Source organism: Mustela lutreola, chromosome 6 (assembly GCF_030435805.1).
Source record: "Mustela lutreola isolate mMusLut2 chromosome 6, mMusLut2.pri, whole genome shotgun sequence".
In the NCBI taxonomy this organism is placed as follows: domain Eukaryota; kingdom Metazoa; phylum Chordata; class Mammalia; order Carnivora; family Mustelidae; genus Mustela; species Mustela lutreola.
The window spans coordinates 112,901,962-112,922,637 of record NC_081295.1 but is presented as its reverse complement, the minus strand read 5'-3'; the positions used below and the strand labels follow the sequence as shown (position 1 = coordinate 112,922,637).

The following is a 20,676-nucleotide window of genomic DNA, read 5'->3' as shown; positions in this document are numbered from 1 at the left end:
AAATAAATCAAAAGCAAACATCCCTTCTAAAGGTATTAACAAATGTCAAAAGGTAGCCCTAGGAACTACATAATAAAAAATGCAATTGAAAACAACATTTGATGGAGCACTAATGCTGAAAGACTCATTTATATTGTACTTGTTTGTGATTTTCTCATATCTCTCCTATCTTGTGTACCTTTCCCTTTTCTAAATTGGAGAAGGAAACCAATTTCAAGAGGTTTTTCATAAAGCTTGCCGTATAGCTCCTCACGTGATCTACAACTCAAACACCTTCTCATCATTCATGGTTATTTAGTGGGCTCAGAGCATTTTATATTTTTTCCCAATGTACTGCTGTAATACATTGTTAGTTTGATTTTAAAGCAATAAATCCCATATTTCCTATTCTCCTTTGTGCCCATATTTTAGGATGGTGCCATTTATCCCACTGCAAAGCTCAGTTTTCTGGCAGCATACCATAAAAACATGTTATTTTATGACAGGTTCTTTATTGTTTGTTGTCAGCATGATTGCCTCGGAGAGTTATTTGGTACAGCTCTATTAGAAAACAAAGTTAGCCTTTCTCCTTTTTCAGGGATGTACACTAGGGGTTTGGGCTTAAAGCAGGATACACGTTTATGTGGCTTTACAAATACATGGTTTTTCAAAACCTTTTTCTTTTTTACCTATGCTTATTCAAAATAAGCCAATGTGGAAAATAATCAGAAGATAGAGTATCTTTAAAAGTATATTTCAAGAGTGCCACTCTTTGTTGTTAAATTCAGAGAAAATGTGAGAGCAGATAGAAAGAACTGTCAAAACTAGTGATAGAGAAGTTATCTGTCCTTTTTTCTCTTCCATAGAATTAAATCACAAATCTCCACAGACAGAAAGAGTGTAAGTTTCATAAATGATAAAATGGGAAAATCAACTATGAGGTTGTAGTTAATATTCTTTTTGGTATTTAAGAAATATTGTAGAAAAGTTATTTTTCAGTGATTTAAGAAATGCATACTCTCTGCTATGCATAATAACTAAACTATTAGGTTTGCTTATTAAGTTGTTTTTTTTTTTTTGACAAATACACCTTTTACAAACACTCTTTCACATGTAAGTATGAAATAAATACAAAAGAAATAGTTATGTTATGTATACATAACCGCAGGAAATTCTCTTTATAACACTTTGGCGTGATTTGATGGAATATTTTTGAATACTGACTGTGAAGACAATGTTTTGGAGATAAAATCTAGTCGGCTGCTTTGTAAACCATATTAACAATATCAGCTGGATTTTCCACTAGGTGGCAATGAAATGACAAGCACACAGGGAAAAATCTGCTAACGTAGGAGGGTCTATAATCAAAGGAAGGGATTATGGATAACTAGAATATAAACAAAATGACGGTCAAACTTACTTTTAGTGGAAAATTGAAAACACTAAAATTTTTTATTGGCCTCAGCTATACCCATACTGTTGCAATAAAAAAAAGTCAGTGATATTAGTTTTTCTATTTCTATTAAAGTGTATATGGGCTAAAATCATAAAGAAATCTTTGTTATGTAGACTGGATGGTTGTAAGTCAGGAGATTAATTCAATATTATTATTCCTCCTCTTTGTGTTATTCTGTGTGTTTGGTTTCTTTGGTTACGGTGTGGTATCAATGGAATCATGGACTCCTAAAGCTAGAGGAAACTTTAATTGTTATCTACTCTAAACCTCTAAGTTTACATGTGAAGAAATTGAAACCCAGAGAGGGGAAGGTCAAAAGTCAATACTATCAATTGATAAATATTATCAATTCATAGTTCACTGTATTTCATTGCATTTTTATATATTCATTAATTCCCATTTGATAACTATTTATTAAACATCTGTTACATTATAGGCAGAAATTAAAGCTCCAGTGGAGTTTATGTTCATTCTGGGGAGAGGAGGTGGACGCAAATGGATAGATTAGTGAACGTATATAGTATGCCTGGTGTTCATGAATACTGTGGAGAAAAATGAAGCAGGAAACTGGATGCCTGGAGAGAAGGCTTCACTGAGAAAAGAACATTTTAATAGAAACCTGAAAGGGCTGTGGGTATTAGTATGTTGTTCTCTGAGGGAGGAGGGTTCTAGAAAGAGAGAATATGGAGTGAAAAGGGACTGATGTTGGTACTGTCTGCTATGTTTGAGGAAGGCATGGAGACCTGGAGTGAGACTGAGAGAAGTAGCCAATGGGCCTGGAGAGGTAACCAGATGAAGTGAGGGTGGGGAAGTTGTGTTAGCGCTTTGGCTTTCATGCTGAGTAAGATGGGGAACTCTTTTTTGGGTTTGGACGGACAAGTAATATGTTCTTGTTTTTTGGAAAATATCTCCTTGGCTCCTGTTTTGGTAATATAATGTAGGAGGAGAGGACAGAACACTTAGGGGCACAATAAAAGGAGACCTTTAGAGACCACTGCAATAACTCAGGCAGGGGCTGGTCTTGGTTTGGAAGGGGGCAGTAGTAATGGAGATGGTACCAGGTGGTCAGATCCTGACCCATTTTGAGGATAAAGTAAACAGATCTGAAGTGTAAGAGAAAACAAAATCAAGAGTGGCACCAATATTTTTAGACGGATTAATCAGAATTATATGGTTACCATTTACCAAGATGGGAAAGGCGATGGGAAGAACGGGTGTCACTGAGACTATCAAGCATTGGTTTGGAATATCCAAGTTCGGCCAGGATTTTTTTTTTTTATTCGAACAATCTTTTATTATCACAATAATAAGGTTTTGCAGCTTGAAGAAAGTTCCAGACAAGAAAATATAAAAAGAAACATGAATCTGTGTTAAAATTTTGCCAAATCTGTCTCCATTTTGATGGGCTTATTCATAAGATTCTAAAAATAAGCTTATGGTTCCTTTAGAATCAAATATTACAGTAATGCAAACCTAGAATTCAGCTTTCACTCTGTAAAAATGATGCTTACTTGGAGGACTTCTCTTAGTAAAAGAGAAGTAAGTTGCTAGAATTAAGTTGTTAAGAACTAAGTTATTTTTAGTAAAATGTTGTGAAAGTTCACTCTTTTTTAAAAAAATTTTTTATAAACTTATAATGTATTATTAGCCCCAGGGGTACAGGTCTGTGAATTGCCAGATTTACACATTTCACAGCACTCACAATAGCACATACCATCCCCAATGTCCATAACCACACCACCCTCTCCCTACCCCCCCTCCCCCTGACCCCCCTCAGTTTTTTGTGACATTAAGAGTCTCTTATGGTTTGTCTCCCTCCCGATCCCAGCTTGTTTCATTTATTCTTTTCTTACCCCCACCCCGCGTTGCATCTCCACTTCCTCGTATCAGGAAGATCATATGATAGTTGTCTTTCTCCGATTAACTTTTTTCGCTAAGCATAATACATTCTAGTTCCATCCATGTCGTTGCAAATGGCAAAATTTCATTTCTTTTGATGGCTGTATAGTATTCCATTGTGTATATATACCACATCTTCTTTATCCATTCATCTGTTGATGGACATCTAGGTTCTTTCCATAGTTTGGCTATTGTGGACATTGCTGCTATAAACATTTGGGTGCACGTTCGGCCAGGATTTTGATCACCCTTAAGGCACCTAAGAGAAGATGTTGAGGAAGCAGTTAGTTATGTTCTTCTGTGTTCAACAGGCAGGCCCAGCTGGGAACAGAACTCTAGGAGTTGTCAGCACATATGTGGTATTTAAAGCCATGCAGTGAGATGAATCACTGAGCGATGAATGCAGTCGATAAATTCTAGAACTGAACTGTGAATCAACCAACATTTAAAGGTTGCCGAGATGAGGGAGATTTGGCCGAAGAGACCAGAAAGCGTAGCCTGTGATATCAGAGAGAATCAGGAGATTTTGGTGTCCTGAAAGTCAAGGGAAATAGAATTTTAAGGAGGATAGAATGGTCAACTCACTCAAATGTTGTGGACAGTTCAAATTAGATGAGGGCTGAGATTTGATATTGGATTCAGAAACCCAAGAGAGGGGTTTTGAGAAAAGACCTGTTGGAGTATTGGGAGTGAAATTCAGCTGGAAAGGTTTTGGGATGGCATTTGAAGGGGGATGTGGCATGAGAGAATGATTTTTTTTTTTTAAATGTTCACATAGCTGAGGATGCCTCACCATGGCTCAAGGTGCAACATTCCTTTATGCACTACTAAAGTAGCCTCTTTCTGACTCGAAGGATCAGGCATTTATTGCCACATGAATCCCCTGGAAGTGCCCTATTAAATTAGGCCACCTTTGCCCATCCACATCCCTGGTGCAGAAACATCTTTGATGATGGTCCACTAACTAGCTATCCAGTGCTACTCAAATTCAAAAGACAGAAACATCTAATGTCTGCTGTTTGCCACAGAGAATCGAATCCCTTCTGTACACAAAACCTCCTCCTCTTGTGCTGTGTTCCTGTTACCTCTTCTCTTTAGAACTCTACCTTTACCTTCCATGTCTCTGCTTACGGGCATCTCAACTGCTCTGTAGGGCGTCTCTCACATGCTACAGGTTAGAAGATCCTCTTGCTGATGACCTTAGCCACGTCGTACATCAACTTCGGTACTATACACCGTCAAAAGCAGTTTTTGGCCTGGATGATGCCCTACGTACTAAACATTTTTGTGTCTTCCATAGTTTCTAGCTCAAAGTGTATGAGTGTGTTATGTAAAGATACACTGGATAAAAAGATGAACAAAGTACTACAGGCCAGGTCTGCTAACTCTAAGTCCGCTGCTCTTTCCTTTCACTGTTCTGCCTCTGCCCTTGGACTGGTTCAGAAAACTGCCACCTGCTCATAGTTAATGACAATTCTTAGCACTATGTCTGGAACGGCAGAGCCCAGTCTACAGAGAGTCGGGGAAATTTCTGATTTCAGGGCAGCTCAGGGCCTCCTGCTTGGCAACTAGGAAGCCTCACTTGGAGGAAGTCCCTCATGATGGTAGAAACCGACACTTTGGCATAAACTGAAAAGAAAAACAAGATCTCAGAGTTCAAGTATTTCTTTAAATCTTTGTTGCCACAGAGTAGACAAAAATGTAATGAAATATTTCTCCTGTTTTAAAAAAACTTATCTTTGAAGAGCTAGTTTTTAGGTATTTTATACTTGTAAAATTTAAACATAATTTGGTATGCAAAAAAATCAAGTCTTGTGCTATTCTCATTAATACTGAACCAAGTTCTACAGGTTGCCATTAGAATTCTCTCAGGAGGAAAAGACAGTTGTCTGCCATTAGTTTTGCTTAATTTTTATGAAAAGCTTAAATACCTTATTAATTTTTCTCAACAACCTAGAAAAATAAGTAGAAATCACTAGTGCTATTAGAAGAGTAGAGAGTTGGTGCCAAAATTCCTTGTTCCAATGTGTTGTCTGCTGGACACTACTCTGGCTTAGGGGATAGAATTATACCTTAATGTTCTATAGGAAAGAATTGGATAATGCCAAATCTGGATGACATCAGGCATCTTACACTCGCACAAGTCAGTTCTTCCTGAGACAATGGTGATGTATTTTATGTTGAGAAGAATGAACTGTGCTAGGGCATTCTGTTTAACTGATTAAAAAAAAACTTTCTTATTTCTCTATTTGTATTTTTCTCAAGTCTTACAAACTATAAACTCATTAGGGGGAGGAGACTATCTTTGGTTTCCTTAGAATATTTCCCTAGCGCATGGCTTATATCAGGACTTCAAAAATGTTAACTGAAGGACTAAATTAAAATATTTGTCACATATATTTTGTCAGTGGGTATTCAAAGAGAACAGTGATTCCAGGTACGAAGATGAGAGACGTGTGGAAATCAGCATTTTAGATGTGTAATGAAAGTGACTTTCAGTAAGGAACTCTGCCAATCCTCCTTCAAAATAATTAACATGCAAATTGGAATTCATATTGCATGCCAAAAAATGTTGTTGTATAGATGATTATTAGTGCGTAGGTGGTGTTTATGTGGATGCACAGATGTGTGCAGAAACCTTTGATCTATGTGGCACTCTGAACAACCCAGTCTGTATTCACAGATGAATTACATTTCACTCCCCCATTATCCTGTGCCACAATTGCATCTTGCATATTTAAGCAGGTGTACCCATTTATCCAGAGAGAATTACATTTTTCTGAAAACAGCTTAATGAATTACTTTGCATTTACAATAAGTAACTTTAATGAAATATCTAAACAAAGGATATAGGTTTTCTGGTTAGCCATACAATTAAAGTTTCTCAAGATGATTAGGCTATGAATTTTTTTGAGAATCAAAATATCAAACATATGAAATGCATGCCTAGTGTGAATTTCCAATTCACAAAGGACTTAGTGAATAAAATATATGAATGGTCTTTCTTATTTTGAGAGTTGGGGGGGAGATACTTTCTCTTATTCCAGTAATATTTTTATCTAATCATTGAAGAATAAGAATTATTCTTATTTCTTATTTGATATGTTATTATACATATACACAGGTATATGTATCTGCCTATAGAATTAGTTGTCAGTTTTTGAAGAAGCATTAGAAATTTGCTTTTGGATGTATATGCATAATACTCATGCAAGCAGGGAGAGGTCTAGCTTCTTAGGGAAGTTCCTTAGTCTTGTTTTGAAGTTTTCTAGCAGATGTTGGATGTAAGCTTACAAAGTTTTAATTTCTAGATCATTCTTTTCTATTCATCTTTAATACAAATGTTCAATCACCAAATTCCTTGGTTACTGGCTTAGAAAATGATGGCTCTTTCTGGAGATGGATTATTCTGGGGGGAGGCTAAGTAGAGGAGTTAGAGAAAGCCCTTCTTTTACGATTAGGCCCATTTGGAATACCAGCTCTGTCTTTTACTAGCTGTGTGATTTGTGGCAAGTGATTTCACCGCTTTGCCCCACTTTACTCATGTGTGGACAGCTTCAAAGTGTTGTCTGAGGCACAGCTAGGTATTTAGTAGTCATGAAGGAGAAGGCTGTCCCATTCTTTCTTTTATCTTCTTATTAAAATTTCCACTTCAGTTAAGAACAAAACTGAAGTAAAATCCTTCCCAAGCAAATGAGACTACTCTAATAAAGATAAAGTATTTGACAAAGTGATGTGCTTAACTCTAAGATAATTGTGTGGCTTGAAAAGCAGTTCTTTTGTAGGATGTCAGTATACTATTGTTAAATAATTCATACCACGAATACACAATTTTCATACAATTTATAGAGAACTGTCCATCTTAAAATGTATCTTGGTTTAGCTGTTCACTTTGTTTTCATCCCACTTACCTCATTTTTCCAGATATCCATGTTTTCTGGAAAAGAGCCATGGTAGGGTTGAGAGCAACCAGGACAGTTAGAATCATCTAAGAAGAGATACAAATGCAGGAGTCTGACAGCCTAGTCTCTCATTTTCACCCCTTTATAAAATGAAAAACTTCCCTTGTTTGACTTCCCTTCCTTATGGGCAGAAGGGAAGGAGTTCTTCCTTCATCCTCTCCAAATCTGATCTTTCCTTCAGTAACCTCAATTCTGGATGTTTCCATAAAAATGGAAAAAAAGTATCTAACTTAATGCTAGATCCAGCAGATCTAGAGATCTTTTGGCAGGTGGGATGAAGTGTAAATCACTAGTGGATGAAAGAAAACACATAATGGTTTAGATTTGGGACCTTGATACTTAATTAGACATTTGTGTAATGCCACAAGAATCAACTGACCAAGAAATACAGATCTGATTTGAGATGACTAGCAAGGAATTTCCTCAATTTAAGAATATGGGCCAGAATGGAGGTCCTGGGTAGTGCTTATCTTTTTTTTTTTTTTTTTAACGTTGTCACCTGAAGTCTTCAGCTTCAGACCTGGTCACTCTGGCATTGTAATGTTTCTCTCCTGTTCCCTTCTTTCTCTCTTAACCCTGTTAAAATGTAAGAACTTGTCAGGGCACATTTGGATTTCAAGTGTCTGAAAACCTTATATTTCTTCAACCAATGAATGAGATAACACCAAATTCAAATGTTTTCTATTCTCTTGTTTTTTCCCCTGAGTTCTAGATTTCCCTCTCATTCCCTCCATTTCTAGTCCTTTCTGTTTCCATTTTAAGCTGTGAATACTCCATGGAGAATGTCTTCTCTAGCATGCAAATTTCTTGTAGGGCTGGATTTTCTTTCCTCTCCTTTCCTCCTAGGTGCCACCTCTTTGGCTGTCTCTGTCTCTAATCTTTTCTCATGTAAACTCTTAGTGCATATGATCTCTGTGAAGTTCAGTAGGCCTGGGTTCCAATCTAGACCCTCACACTGGCTTGTGACTTGGCCAGTTCCTTGTCCTCACAGGGCTTCATTTTAATAGAATCTGCATTTTGAGGATGTGGAAGGACAGAAATGGAAAGTCGGTGCCAGAGGTCTGTTCCTGCCAAGGGCTGCGCTGGAGCACTACAGAGCTAGACCTTTACATTCAATCATCACAGAAACCTGGGAAGGGCTTCCAGCAGACTTCCATTGTTAAATCTGTATTCAAGGAACAAGAGTACGGGTCCTTCGAAGTCAACCAATTCAAACTGATCTCCGGTCACTTAACAACTGGACCACACTTACAAATTTATCTTTTGCTTAAATGACGTGCTTCTGTCCTCCAAAAGAATCTGAATGGACTGTCTGCTGTCTTTCCCCAGTTTGAACTTCAGTGGATGCTGATCCATTGTGACCCACTACGTCCCAGGAGAGAAACTTGCCATGAGCTGCCAGTCCGAGTAACTGTGAGTCCGCTGACCACCTGCAAAGGACACTTCCACCTAGCCTACCTCCCACCAGCTCCATAAACTCCCTACCTCCTCCCTCTTCTAGAGTTCAGGCTTTACTGTAGGAACCAGATAGATATGAAGGAAGCACAGGTGCCACTTGTGCTTGCCACTTCCACAGCCTGGCAAGTAGAAATCACCTCTGGGTGTCTGGTCCCACCTTGGGTGGCTCCTCACTGCTCATCCCCCAAACATCTCCCCGAGAACTCTGGCTGTCCATTTGCCGCCCACAGTGGACAGCGAGAGACTACACTTGGGTGGAGAGGCAGAGGTGCGCTTTCAGGCCTTGCCTGTGTGTCGGGGGGGAAAGGGTTAAGGGGGACTGTTGTCATTCTATCCGTCCTCCAGCCCGCTAGCTCTCCTCCAATCCCCAGGACCCTCTCCAGGGCCATTCAGAAACAGGAGGAACGTACGCCTCCTGGCTGGGCACCTTTGCAAAGACTGACTACTCCCCGGGGCACTTTTTGCGGGGGAGAAGAGCCACTTTATGTGTGTGACGGGTCCGGAAGCCTAGCGGGGCGGCAGGAGGCAGAGTCCGTCCAGGGGATTAGCGGAGGGTGGCGGGCATGGCCTGGACGGCGCGGGATCGAGGGGCCCTAGGGCTGCGACTGCTGCTGTCTGGGCTCTGCTTGTGCATGGCTCAAGTAAGTTGTGCGCGAGTGAGGTGGGTGGGGAGAGCCTTCTCACTTTCTCCCTGTCTTTTCTTCTCCAGCCCAGCGAGACCACCGACCAGGTAAGCGGAGGGCGAGAAGTGCTTGCATTTTTCCAATGCACCTAGGGAAAAGTGGAGGAACAGCCATCGCGGGAGCTGTGGGGGAAGGCGCAGAGCCTTCCCTGGGCTCTGCAGCGGTGTCCTGCCTCCAACCCTGAGCACCTGCAGCGAGTACTGTTGGAGTCGGGGACCCTAGATGACCCTTAGTTCGGGAAAGGCATCTCTTTCCCCACCTGGGCCTCCAAAACTGCAGACTGAGTTTGTGAAGGCCACTAGTGACTGGGGACCGGCCACTAAATTTAGGCGGTTTACCGGGTTGCTTAACTCCCCCACCCAGCCACTCCTGGTTGCATTCAAGAGCAGGCCTTTCTGGAGGAGGCGGGAATTCAGACTAGCGGCGCTGAAGCTGCCTGTCAGCTCCACCAGCCCACGGTGGCAGCATTAAACCGCCAGCCCCCGCTAGCTGTGCTCGCCGCTCTGGGATTGGAACCCGGCGGCCTTGGTTGGCATCAGTCAAAATTTCAGCAATTTCCCGAAGGCTCCAGCGTCTCTTCCCTCCCGCTCGGGAGAGGACCAGGCGGGGGCGGGTGAGCCCAGTGGCGGTTTAAGGTTTCACTTACAAAGACCCCATTGTAACCTGTCTAGTCATTGGAGTTTACAAAAACAAAGTTTCCTTGATGAAAGAAGCTCCCCCCACTTTTTTTCTTTTTTCTTTTTTTAAATTAGAAGAGAGAGAGAGAGAAAAAAAAAATCTCACATTCCCTAAGCCACATGGTCACACTATTTTCAGTCGCCAGTATTCCCTCTAGCACCATCATAGCTTAGCTGTTTGCAAGCGATAAAAGCGGTAATACCCTAGGGTCAGTCTGAAATTTGGTGTAGTTTTAGAAGGAGGCGCAGAGACCTTATGCAAGAGAGTGTCAATGCAGGTAAATCGAAATGAGGCCAGGCCCTCCCTGGGTTTCAAAGCTCTTTTGCCCCAATCCTCCCCAGTTTTCCTCCAGTATTTCTCCCTGATTTCTACTGGATGTAGAAAGTTTTACAAAACGATCCTGAAATCGATCTGGGTTGGAGCACCTCGGTTCTGAGCGGTTCCATTTTAGCCAAAACACCCTCAATTGCTGATCAAACCGTGATGATGAATGGCCACCATTTTCATTACTAAGTTCTTTAAAAAAAAAAAAAAAAAAAAAAAGAGGCGTCAGGCCCTCCCTTCTTCAAGACCCACCTTTTGGTTTAATGGTCCCTCTAGGGGTGAGTCCCTGTGACCCCAGCACCCATCTTAGGGCCTAGATTCTTCTCTAACCACACTAGTGAGCCTTATTCAGAATGTGGCGGAATCAAAGAAACCTGGGGTGGTTTGGGAGTTTCATACTCTTTCCGGATTTCAAGACTCTGTCCTCCAAAGGGAAGTGTCCTTACCGGGTGGAGGTGGGGGCCTTAGGACATGACGTTTCTCCTTGCTGCCCAATGTGTTCCATTAACCCGTGTGTGCTGTTTTTGTCAGAGAGGTCCCCCGGGCCAGCAGGGTCCCCCCGGGCCCCCGGGTCCCCCTGGAGTTCCAGGCATCGATGGCATCGACGTAAGTCTCTATCTGCAGTCCTCTGTTCCTCTAGTCCCGCCTTTTCCTACCCTTTCTCCATCGGAATGGGGTTTTTGATGGGGCCAGACACCCGCCGTCCAGAGGCAGGCTAGGGCATGGGTGAGGGCTGGGTTGGATCCTCTCTAGAAGCTTGGGCACTCCCGGAGGGATGAAGTAGACACGTCCAGTTGTCTCCGCTGGTCAAGAATCTCTGCCATTTAGCTTTACCCCGTCCCTGTCCCCGAGGTGCGTGGTGAACACGCGTGGGAGTCTCCCAGCTGGGTCCTCAGCGCCTCCCACTCACGGACTACTCTTGCCTTTTCTGCTACCCTGCAGGGTGACCGAGGTCCAAAGGGTCCCCCGGGCCCCCCGGTAAGTTGATCAGCGCATTCGCTCTTCCTTTCTTTCCTCCGGACGTGGTTTGCAGCCATGTGAGTCCCAAGAGTCTCAACTTTGGATCTTTCTCTCTCCCGGCCTCACTCCCTTCCTGCTCAGGGTCCTCCTGGAGAACCCGGCAAGCCAGGAGCTCCCGGCAGGCCAGGCACGCCCGGTGCAGACGTGAGTAGGCGCAGGCGTGCGCACGAGGAAGCGGGCGCGGGGGTGGGCGTGGGGGCAGGAGAGACCTGGCCATATGTTGAAGGCCTGCAGGCTGCGGGAATCCTCGTTGAAACAGGGCTGTGGCCCTAAACTGGGCCTTGTACTCCCCGCGTGCCGTGGAGGCGGCAGTTTCTGCAAAGGGTCTTGTGAGGGTGGACATAGCTCGCGCCCCCCCTGGGTAGAGCACCCATCGCTGGCCTTCCCTGCTCTCAGAAAACCCTCCTGGGTTCCCTGGGGCCTGCCCCTATCCCTCAATTCCTTGCTCACTGCCTGAGCTCTCAGCCCCACTTCCTGGCACAGGGGATACTGAAGGAAGAGGAATCTTGCAGGGCTCCGCTGGGATTCCCCTGGGGCGCCGCTGGGGCTTCTGTGCGGTGCTTTTGCAGCATACTCAACATACTGCAAACTCTTTACCTTTCACCGCCAGGTTATAAAGACAATGACTGGTTTTGCTTTATAAAATAATTCCCCCATTTAAACAGAAATTTTGGATAAACAAATGAAAGTGCTTAAAAATCTTTAGAAGTACAAGGAGTTTTTGTTGTGGTCTATAGTTGCAGAATCGTAGGAAGACCTCTGTGTATGTGCCAGTCTTTTAAGCATTTCCTACAACAGAAAGTTAACTATACTAAGCAAAAAGTTAACTATACTAATGTACATTTGTGTAGAACTTTTTTCCTCAAGTGCAGTCGCAAACATTATTTCCTTTAACCTTACAATAACTTGGAAGGCAAGTTTGGTTAATATTATTCTCCACAGATAAGAACACTGAATAATTTTGAGGACAAGTAGTTTCCTCAGGGACCCAGGGTTATTTAGTGGCTAAGATAGTGAAAGAAACTAGATTTCTTCGGGGCGCCTGGGTGGCTCAGTGGGTTAAAGCCTCTGCCTTTGGTTCAGGTCATGATCTGGGATCCAGCCCCGCATCAGCCTCTCTGCTCTGCGGAGAGCCTGCTTCCTCCTCTCTCTCTGTCTGCCTCTCTACCTACTTGTGATCTCTGTCTGTAAAGTAAATAAGTGAAATCTTAAAAAAAAAAAAAGAAAAAAGAAACCTAGATTTCTTCATTTTTACACTCACTCTCTTTCCAGATAGTTTTGTCTCATGCGGATACAAACGAGTATCTTAAATACGTGAATAATCAGAGGAAATAAGAGAGGAAAAGAGTGATAGCTCATTTTTAGTATCTGAATTCCTGGCCAAGAAAAATGATATGGGTAATTCAATGGATCACAAAAATAATATATAATTGATATTATGTAATTATTGGTAAATATTGGTACGGTTCCACCAGATTCTGACATGGAGCCCCAGGGGGCTTACAAAATTCTGACTTACTGTACTCTTTGGCTCATTTGACATTTTAAACACATCTTTTACCTTAAATTGAGACTAGACATTGAGAATAGTGAAAAATGAGTAACTGCATCAGAGTTTGCTTTGTTTTTCCCTGACCATAGAGGGGCTAGGTAAGCAGGAGCGCCAATGATCTGTTCTTGTTAGGGAAGCCGGCCTGTAATGGTGGGACCTTAAACCTCCAACCTCTTTGTCTTCTGCTCTTTGGTTTATTGCAAAGCTATACTTTTTGGTAATGTTAACAAATGGTTAATCAGATGATGTTTGGAAGACTATAGAAGGAACATGATTTAAAGGGTAATTATCTTAAGTGAAGTAGATTTTTTGACAGAAAGTGTAAAAGATTCATGGCAGCTATGCTTGTAGAATTATGCCTTGAGTCTCATGAGCTGAGTAGTTGGAATGTTGGAAGGAAATTACTATTGAGGTCTGGTGTTCTCTGCCAAGCAGCAGCATGAAAGTTCAGAGCACAGCTTCAAAATCATCCCATACAGAACTTTATCTTCACAAACATCATTCATATGAAAGCAATTCTTTCTGCCACTGGTAATATTTTTCTCTGTCAAGTTTTTGGCAGATAAGAATTATTGTGAAATGGAATTTATGTGTGTGTAAATGCAAATGGGGGATATTTCATCTATATATGTGTGTGTGTATATATATATGTAAAATTAGAGAAGTCAGAGTTTGGTTATAACTTTGCACCCAAAGGACAACTGTGTTATTATCAATAATCAATAGAGATATTCTTATCAGCACTATTTGCTATGACATGCTCAGTGAGCTCTGAAAACAGTATTTTATTCATTCTTTATAGCATCCATCTAAGATAGGCAGAAGAAGAATTAGAATTAAATATAAGCATTACAGTTAAACCATACCATTTGTTAGAGGAAAGAAGTTAGAACATCCTCAGGATGTATACAACTACTATCCCTGGCAGATGTTTATATGATTAGTAGTTATTAAAAGTCGTTCTGATAGGTCAGTGTAAGTAGAAATAGACATCAAAGAAATGGTGAGGGGGCCATGTAATAAGTACTTATGGTTAATATCTAGATTTTTGTTTGTTCATTCGTTTTGTTTGCAGAACCCCTTGTGAATGAGGTTTTAAGCTGCCAGAGGGCAGGAAAGATGTCTTGTACTTCAGGCGAACTCTTTACAACCTCTATAACAATGCTGTCCATATAATAATGATGATAATAAGAATAGCTAATATTTATTCAGGGCCCACTCTGCCAGGCACTGTTGTAAGCATTTTATGTGTAATATCTCATTTAATTTTCAAAATTACCATATCAGGTAGATATTAATATTATGTCTATTTTACAGATGAGGAAACTGAGGCACTATGCAGTTAAGCAGCTTGTCATGGTTGCACAACTAATAAGTGGCAACGTTGGGATTTGAAACCCGAATAAAGATGATGTAGAGCGATAAGCGAAATATCCTTCTGCTTAATAGACTAATAGACTTAATAGACTTAATAGACTTCTGTACTGAGTATATGTTAGACACCAGGGACAGTGTGCCAGGATTATAATGGTCATGCAGTCCTTGTCCTGATGGAGCTTATGGTTTTTTACATAACTATTTCATAACAGAGTTCACTATAACATCTGACACCAAAATGTATTACCAATTTAGTTCAAAGAACTTCCTAAGTGACAGACATAATTGGTCATGTGTTATACAAGGTACTTTAAATGAGAAGTGACCTGGAAGCAGCTTCCGTGTCGTTCAACCACTTACCTGGTTCTGCTTTACTATTATGCAGCTGAAACTCTACCCTATATTGTAGCTCTTGCAAGCCAGTCTCGTCAGTCTCGAAGACTGCGTTGGTTGCATGTGTGGAAATTGACCAAGGTTGATTTTGGAGGGTCTCTACATGAAGTGGGTGTTAGGGGTTCCTTGAGTCAGAAATGTTCTCAGGTTTGTACAATCTGTGGGCCATCCATGCCTGCAGGGAATGCTCCGGATGTGTGGTTTGTGTACCAAAATAAAAAACGAACATTGCATTACTACAGGTGCTCAGCACCTAAGATGCTGGGGCTTGTATGTAGATTGCGTTTAATATTTTTCTTTGGTAAATTTCCAGTAATTAACATTTTCAACTTATTTTTTTTCTATCTCCTTTGATTCACCCTTTGGAGTTATAAGGGAAATGGATTGACGTAGAGAAATGTAAAAATGGTGGCCCGTGAACTGGTTTTCTATATAAATTACATGGGAACATTTTAGTGATATGTAGACTATGACAGATTAAACGTGGATTTTGGTGATCCATTTTTAAGTAGGGCTTTCATATTTGCAAGGAATCCCTTTCTCGATTAATACCATTTGAGTCTTTTTCAACATCTTGATAATAAATAGTTTTGTAAGATGTATGATGTATGCATGCACATATGTATATGTATATATACAAGTACACATATTTGTATTTGGCAAGGTGTAATTTCAAGAGTGCATTACAAATGATATCTAAAAGTGTCAAAGAGTAGAGAAAAAATTAAAAAATAAAAATACATCTTCATCAAATGTGGAAATTAAGATGTACAATATAGTGTTATTAATGCTTTAAAATCTATTTTATATTGAGGATGATGGTAAAAAAAGTACTGATAGGGAAACTGAGAATATTTGGAGGATATGCTTTAAATAACATATTTAATATTAAATATGATAGTTATAAAATGTGATTGATAATAATTGGCTCAAATTCTGCATACTAATTGACACACATGAAAATATATACTTAATTATGGTTATTTTTACTAAGGCAAATAGAGTAGAAACATGGATGCTCTCAAACATTTAATTAATTAATTTTAAAGGTTTTATTTATTTATTTGACAGAGAGATCACAAGTAGACAGAGCAGCAGGCAGAGAGAGAGAGGATGCAGGCTTGATCCCAGGACCCTGAGACCATGACCTGAGCTGAAGGCAGAAGCTTAACCCTCTGAGCCACCCTGGTGCTCCAAATATTTTATTTTAAAAGTTAATCAGTCATTATTGCTAGAAGATGGCTGGGGGCTTTAGATGGCTATAGGGCAATAATGAGATTGAGTATTTTTAATTTCTATTGAAGAAACATTTTATTAACTCTCAAAACACTGTTAGAGAGATACAGAGTCATATAGTATTTTTACTATATGTCTGAAATAAGGGAGGTGCCTAAACATGGGTAATTGACAAAGTCAAGATCTATTGTCCCATTAGATGTAGCTATTAGAAGGCTACAATTGTTGTCAGCATTTTTCCAAAGCAAAGACAAAAATTACTAAAATTATTGGACCCTGTTAGCAGGAAGTTAGGAATATTATACAATTTATCAACAGAAAGTAACAGGCAGATTTCATGTTAAACATTAGCTTTGAATAAGAATATAGGAAAGTATTTCTTTGTAAATATTTACATCATACAAAGATAACCATTCTGTACAATAAATAAAATGCAATTATTTGCCTAAGGATGCTATAATAGTTCTAACATCATCTTCCTTTGTTAGGGATTAACAGGACCTGATGGATCCCCTGGTTCTGTTGGACCAAGAGGACAAAAAGTAAGTTAGCCACCTGGTATTAATTACTGGTATTAGTTAGATGCTGAAGTATAATTTTATTATAGTGTTTGCAAATCAACTGAAAAATCAGTTATGAAACAGAGGAAATGTACTTCAACTAAAATCATGTTTTAGTTGAATTAAATTAAAAACATCAAGATGGAGTGTTTTAATGATTTCAAAATTTATGCAATTTACATATTTACATATTCATGATACAAAAAGCTAAGTACAATGAAGCTCTTTTTATTTTTAGGGAGAACCTGGTGTTCCTGGATCTCGTGGATTTCCAGTAAGTAACTGTAAAGTGACAGAATTGAAAATCTGTCTTTTCCTGTCATTGCGAAATGTTTAAATGCAGCTTTTGGCATAATATGCATCACAAAGGAGTTCAGGACTTATCTGCTATGGTAAGCATTCTGAGTATGAGTAGAGAACCTTTAGAGAAATTTGAAAGCACAGTATAAAATACATATGTCTCCCAATAGGTAACTCCCCCTTCAATCCCCTTGATGGAAAACATTTCTTGCATAATAACAGCAAATCTAAATCGTCGATTTTTAAACCATAATATCAAACCACTTTCTTCACGACTAGTTTTATCTCAGATGGAATGTAACCATCAGATATAATTACCAGCCTGATTCCCTGGTTAGTCCTTTCCTGCATTGCCCACTCTGGCTGATTTTTGTAATTTCTATTTATAAGAGGGCTAGGTTCTCAGGCTATTTTTCCTTTCTATTTTGCTCTTTATTTCTCTTTTGTTCTTGTCATTAATCTGTATTTTTTGTCTTTGTTTTCTGTTTGCACTGTTTTCATGGCCATATTTCACTGTCTGTCAACTTTTCCATTATGAGGCTATTTTCAGAAGTGAAATAGCTTGCTGGCCTTTCCTTCATATTTTTCCTTTCAGAGCTCAACATCTTATTGATATGTCTTTTTAAAAAAAACTAAGTGAAATTTGAAATTTGTCAAACATTTAGAGCTATGATAGTGAAATAACTTATTGATTACTTTGGTATTTTTAAGCATAACTCTTATTTCCTGAATTGATTTACATATTAAAATGATCAAATAGGAGTAATTTTTCAAATGCCTTGAAATACTTTGAAAAAGCCCCAGTATGTTATTAAAACATACTGCTCATCTGAAATTCGTGCTTGTTTTGGCTGCCTGAATAATGGAAATCGTAACGTCATTATCACAGGGTGCACACTGATTCCACTAAATGCTTCATATATGGATATTTTAGAAAAGGAAGACAGGAATGAAAAGCTAACATGAACACGGTATCAGAGATAGCAGTGAATAAAAGTTATTTAAGTCAATGTAGGAGAGAAAGGAGTAATGAGGATTCCCAATGGGGGGATATTGAACCTGGAAAGCAAAGATAGAGAAAAAGGGATTTTAGGCAGCTGGTGTTCAGTTATAGGAAGTTCAACAAGCATATAGTTAGGGTTTAGCATATACTGGTTCCTGTAGTAGGAATTGAGGCTAGAAGGATAAATAAGATGTGATTTCAATCCTTGATTATATGCAGTTTGGTGTTGCTATAGAGATAAATTACAAAGGAGAGGGAGACAAAATAATTAGCTTTAAGATCAAATTCAGGATATTAGATTAGGATCCCGTAGTAAGAAATTTCTGGAGTGACACCATTTTATTTTCATCTGTTGGATTTGGTGTCTGGAAACAGTCCTACTTGTCAAAAGAGGGTGGTTTCTGGTCTTTACTCCCTGCCTTTCCGTGCTGAATGTTTGGGGGGATTTCCAAACAACACATTATACATTATAAAGCAGTACACTGTATTGCTTTTAATGCAGATTTCTTATTAAACACAGCCAAAAAAAAAAAAAATCTTTAAACTGTCAGGATGTGATGTGCTTCTTTGTGAGTGATGCTAAGTTCTGAAGACAAGCACGAATGAATTCTTTACTTTGATTTTCTTAAAAAGAAGTTTGGAAAAAGTATTATCAGTTAGCTTAGATGTCCAAGCTATATTTGAGGTGCTGAAACAAGCTTCTTCCTTTAGAAGGAGAGCCATGTTTACTTTTCTTTATTCATAGTCCTTTCTTTAGAATGAACATCATATATTTATTTAGTGACAAAATTTATACTTTCTTTTTGAACTGAGTTATATCTATATGCATTTATACTAAGTTTAAATCACTTACCATAATAATTTCTATTTTAACCTTTTAGGGCCGTGGTATTCCTGGGCCCCCTGTAAGTATTATCTCTTGGTTTATTTCTTCCTAGTCTATAACAATGACCAATTTCTCAGCTTCCAAGCTTAACTCTCCAATGGACTCTACCCAGTGGTATTTATAGTGTCCTACATACATGACTTTAGGTGGCTACTATGACACACCTCTGTTCTGTTAAACAAAAAATTTTATTCATTTTAGAAATTTTGTTCCATTTTATGTAATGAAAATTTGGTCAGATGAATTATTGTGTCACTGGAAACCAAAGCTAGGACAGATAGACACTCCTAAATCAATCAGTTACTTATCAAATTTGATATCATTTATGATAGATTGTAAAAATATCCATAACTCACCATGTTCTTTCTTTCTTTATTTAGAATTATACTTTTTTAAACATTGAAGTGTAATTATCATACAGTGTTATATTAATTTCAGGTGTCCAATATACAATTCTATACATCACCCACACCCACCACAATAAGTGTGGTCATCATTTGTCACCAGTATTTTTACCATCTTATTGACTATGTTCTCTATGCTATACTTTTTGTCTCTGTGACTTACTTTTTTATCATGGAATTCTGTACCTTATACCCTCACCCATCTTCCCTCTGACAACCACCAGTTTGTTCTCTGTATTTAAGAGTTCGGTTTTTTGTTGTTTGTTTGCTTCTTTGTTTGCTTTGTTTTTTAGATTCCACAAACAAGTGAAATCATATGGTATCTGTTTTTCTCTGTCTGACTTATTTCACTTAGCATAATACCCTCTAGGTCCATCTGTTTTGTTGCAAATGGCAAGATCCTATTCTTTTTTATGGCTGAGTAATATTCCATTGCATGTGTATATACAGGGTCCTCCTGGGGCAGCAGGACTCCCTGGAGAGCTTGGCCGTGTTGGACCAGTTGTGAGTACTGCAGTGCATTTTAATAGACATTTGCTGATTTAGTAGAAGACATCATTCTGGAAGGCAAATTGCCCTAACTGTATGCTTTCTCCTGCAAATCCAAAAAGTGATGAATTTCATTCTAGATCACAATATTGATGGGAACCGGCGATAATAATGCTACCTCATTTCTGTAGAGTGATTTTAAATTTTTTTCCCAAAGTTACCAGCTAAACTTTTCTTCCCAACTTCCAGAATTAGTGATCAATCAAAGGTGTGTCTCCTCCACCTAATAGACTCTCAGCTGGAATTAAGGTCCCGCATCTTTTGTATTAGTCTCACTGCATGAGATGAAAAGTGAACAGCCAAAAATTATTGCCATGTTTATTTATGTTAGGATCATTAAATTATAATTGAACCAACAGAACTTAACATTAAGTAATAAAAGAGCTGAGCTCTGTAGGAAAAATTGCTGGTAATAAGTTCTTGATGTTACTATCCAATAAATATTTCAGGATTGTTGAGAAGTAGTGACGTTATGTGGAGGATAGATAATTGTAAACGCATTGAGAATAGGAGACCCGTGTTCTATATTTCTTCTTGCTTCTCTTACTATAGTAATAGTATATTACTATACTATAGTATAGTAAGTATGTCTTACTATTTGGTAAAATTATTCACTGAACAGATGAATAAATGAAATGGTTGTAAGGTTAAATTAATTGTAAGATGCTTTTAACTTCTTACGGTAGAAATATAAGAAGGAATAAGTATGCAAGGAGTAAATTCTGAATGTTAAGACAAATCAAAATCTATTTTCATTTGAATTTAGCCATCTTTGATCTTTTATCCCATTTGCAAGAGGGTACGCGACAGGCCAAGTAACAGCTGTGGGTAGACAGTACCAGGGAGAGTCTGGCATTGCACAGATTAGCCTTCCATTCCATAGCTTCAGGTGCAAGCCTCCTTTTGCTACCATTATCTGGATGGCACTGGCAGTATTGTCTGTTCTAGTTCCTCTGT

General features: G+C 39.2%; 1 protein-coding gene across 2 annotated transcripts in view; it reads left to right on the top strand.

Annotated features, from left to right (window-relative positions):
- COL9A1 (collagen type IX alpha 1 chain) overlaps positions 1-20,676 on the top strand; it is a 92,615-nt gene that overhangs the window by 19,562 nt on the left and 52,377 nt on the right. Inside the window, exons 6-14 of one of the 2 annotated variants that reach the window (XM_059178374.1) lie at positions 8,626-8,709; positions 9,464-9,484; positions 10,971-11,045; positions 11,382-11,417; positions 11,541-11,603; positions 16,506-16,559; positions 16,816-16,851; positions 18,762-18,785; positions 19,621-19,674. In XM_059178374.1, coding sequence (XP_059034357.1) covers positions 8,626-8,709; positions 9,464-9,484; positions 10,971-11,045; positions 11,382-11,417; positions 11,541-11,603; positions 16,506-16,559; positions 16,816-16,851; positions 18,762-18,785; positions 19,621-19,674 — 447 coding nt within the window. Of the gene's footprint in view, positions 1-8,625; positions 8,710-9,167; positions 9,396-9,463; positions 9,485-10,970; positions 11,046-11,381; positions 11,418-11,540; positions 11,604-16,505; positions 16,560-16,815; positions 16,852-18,761; positions 18,786-19,620; positions 19,675-20,676 lie in introns of those variants that run through there. The other variant, XM_059178375.1, reaches the window with a different exon arrangement.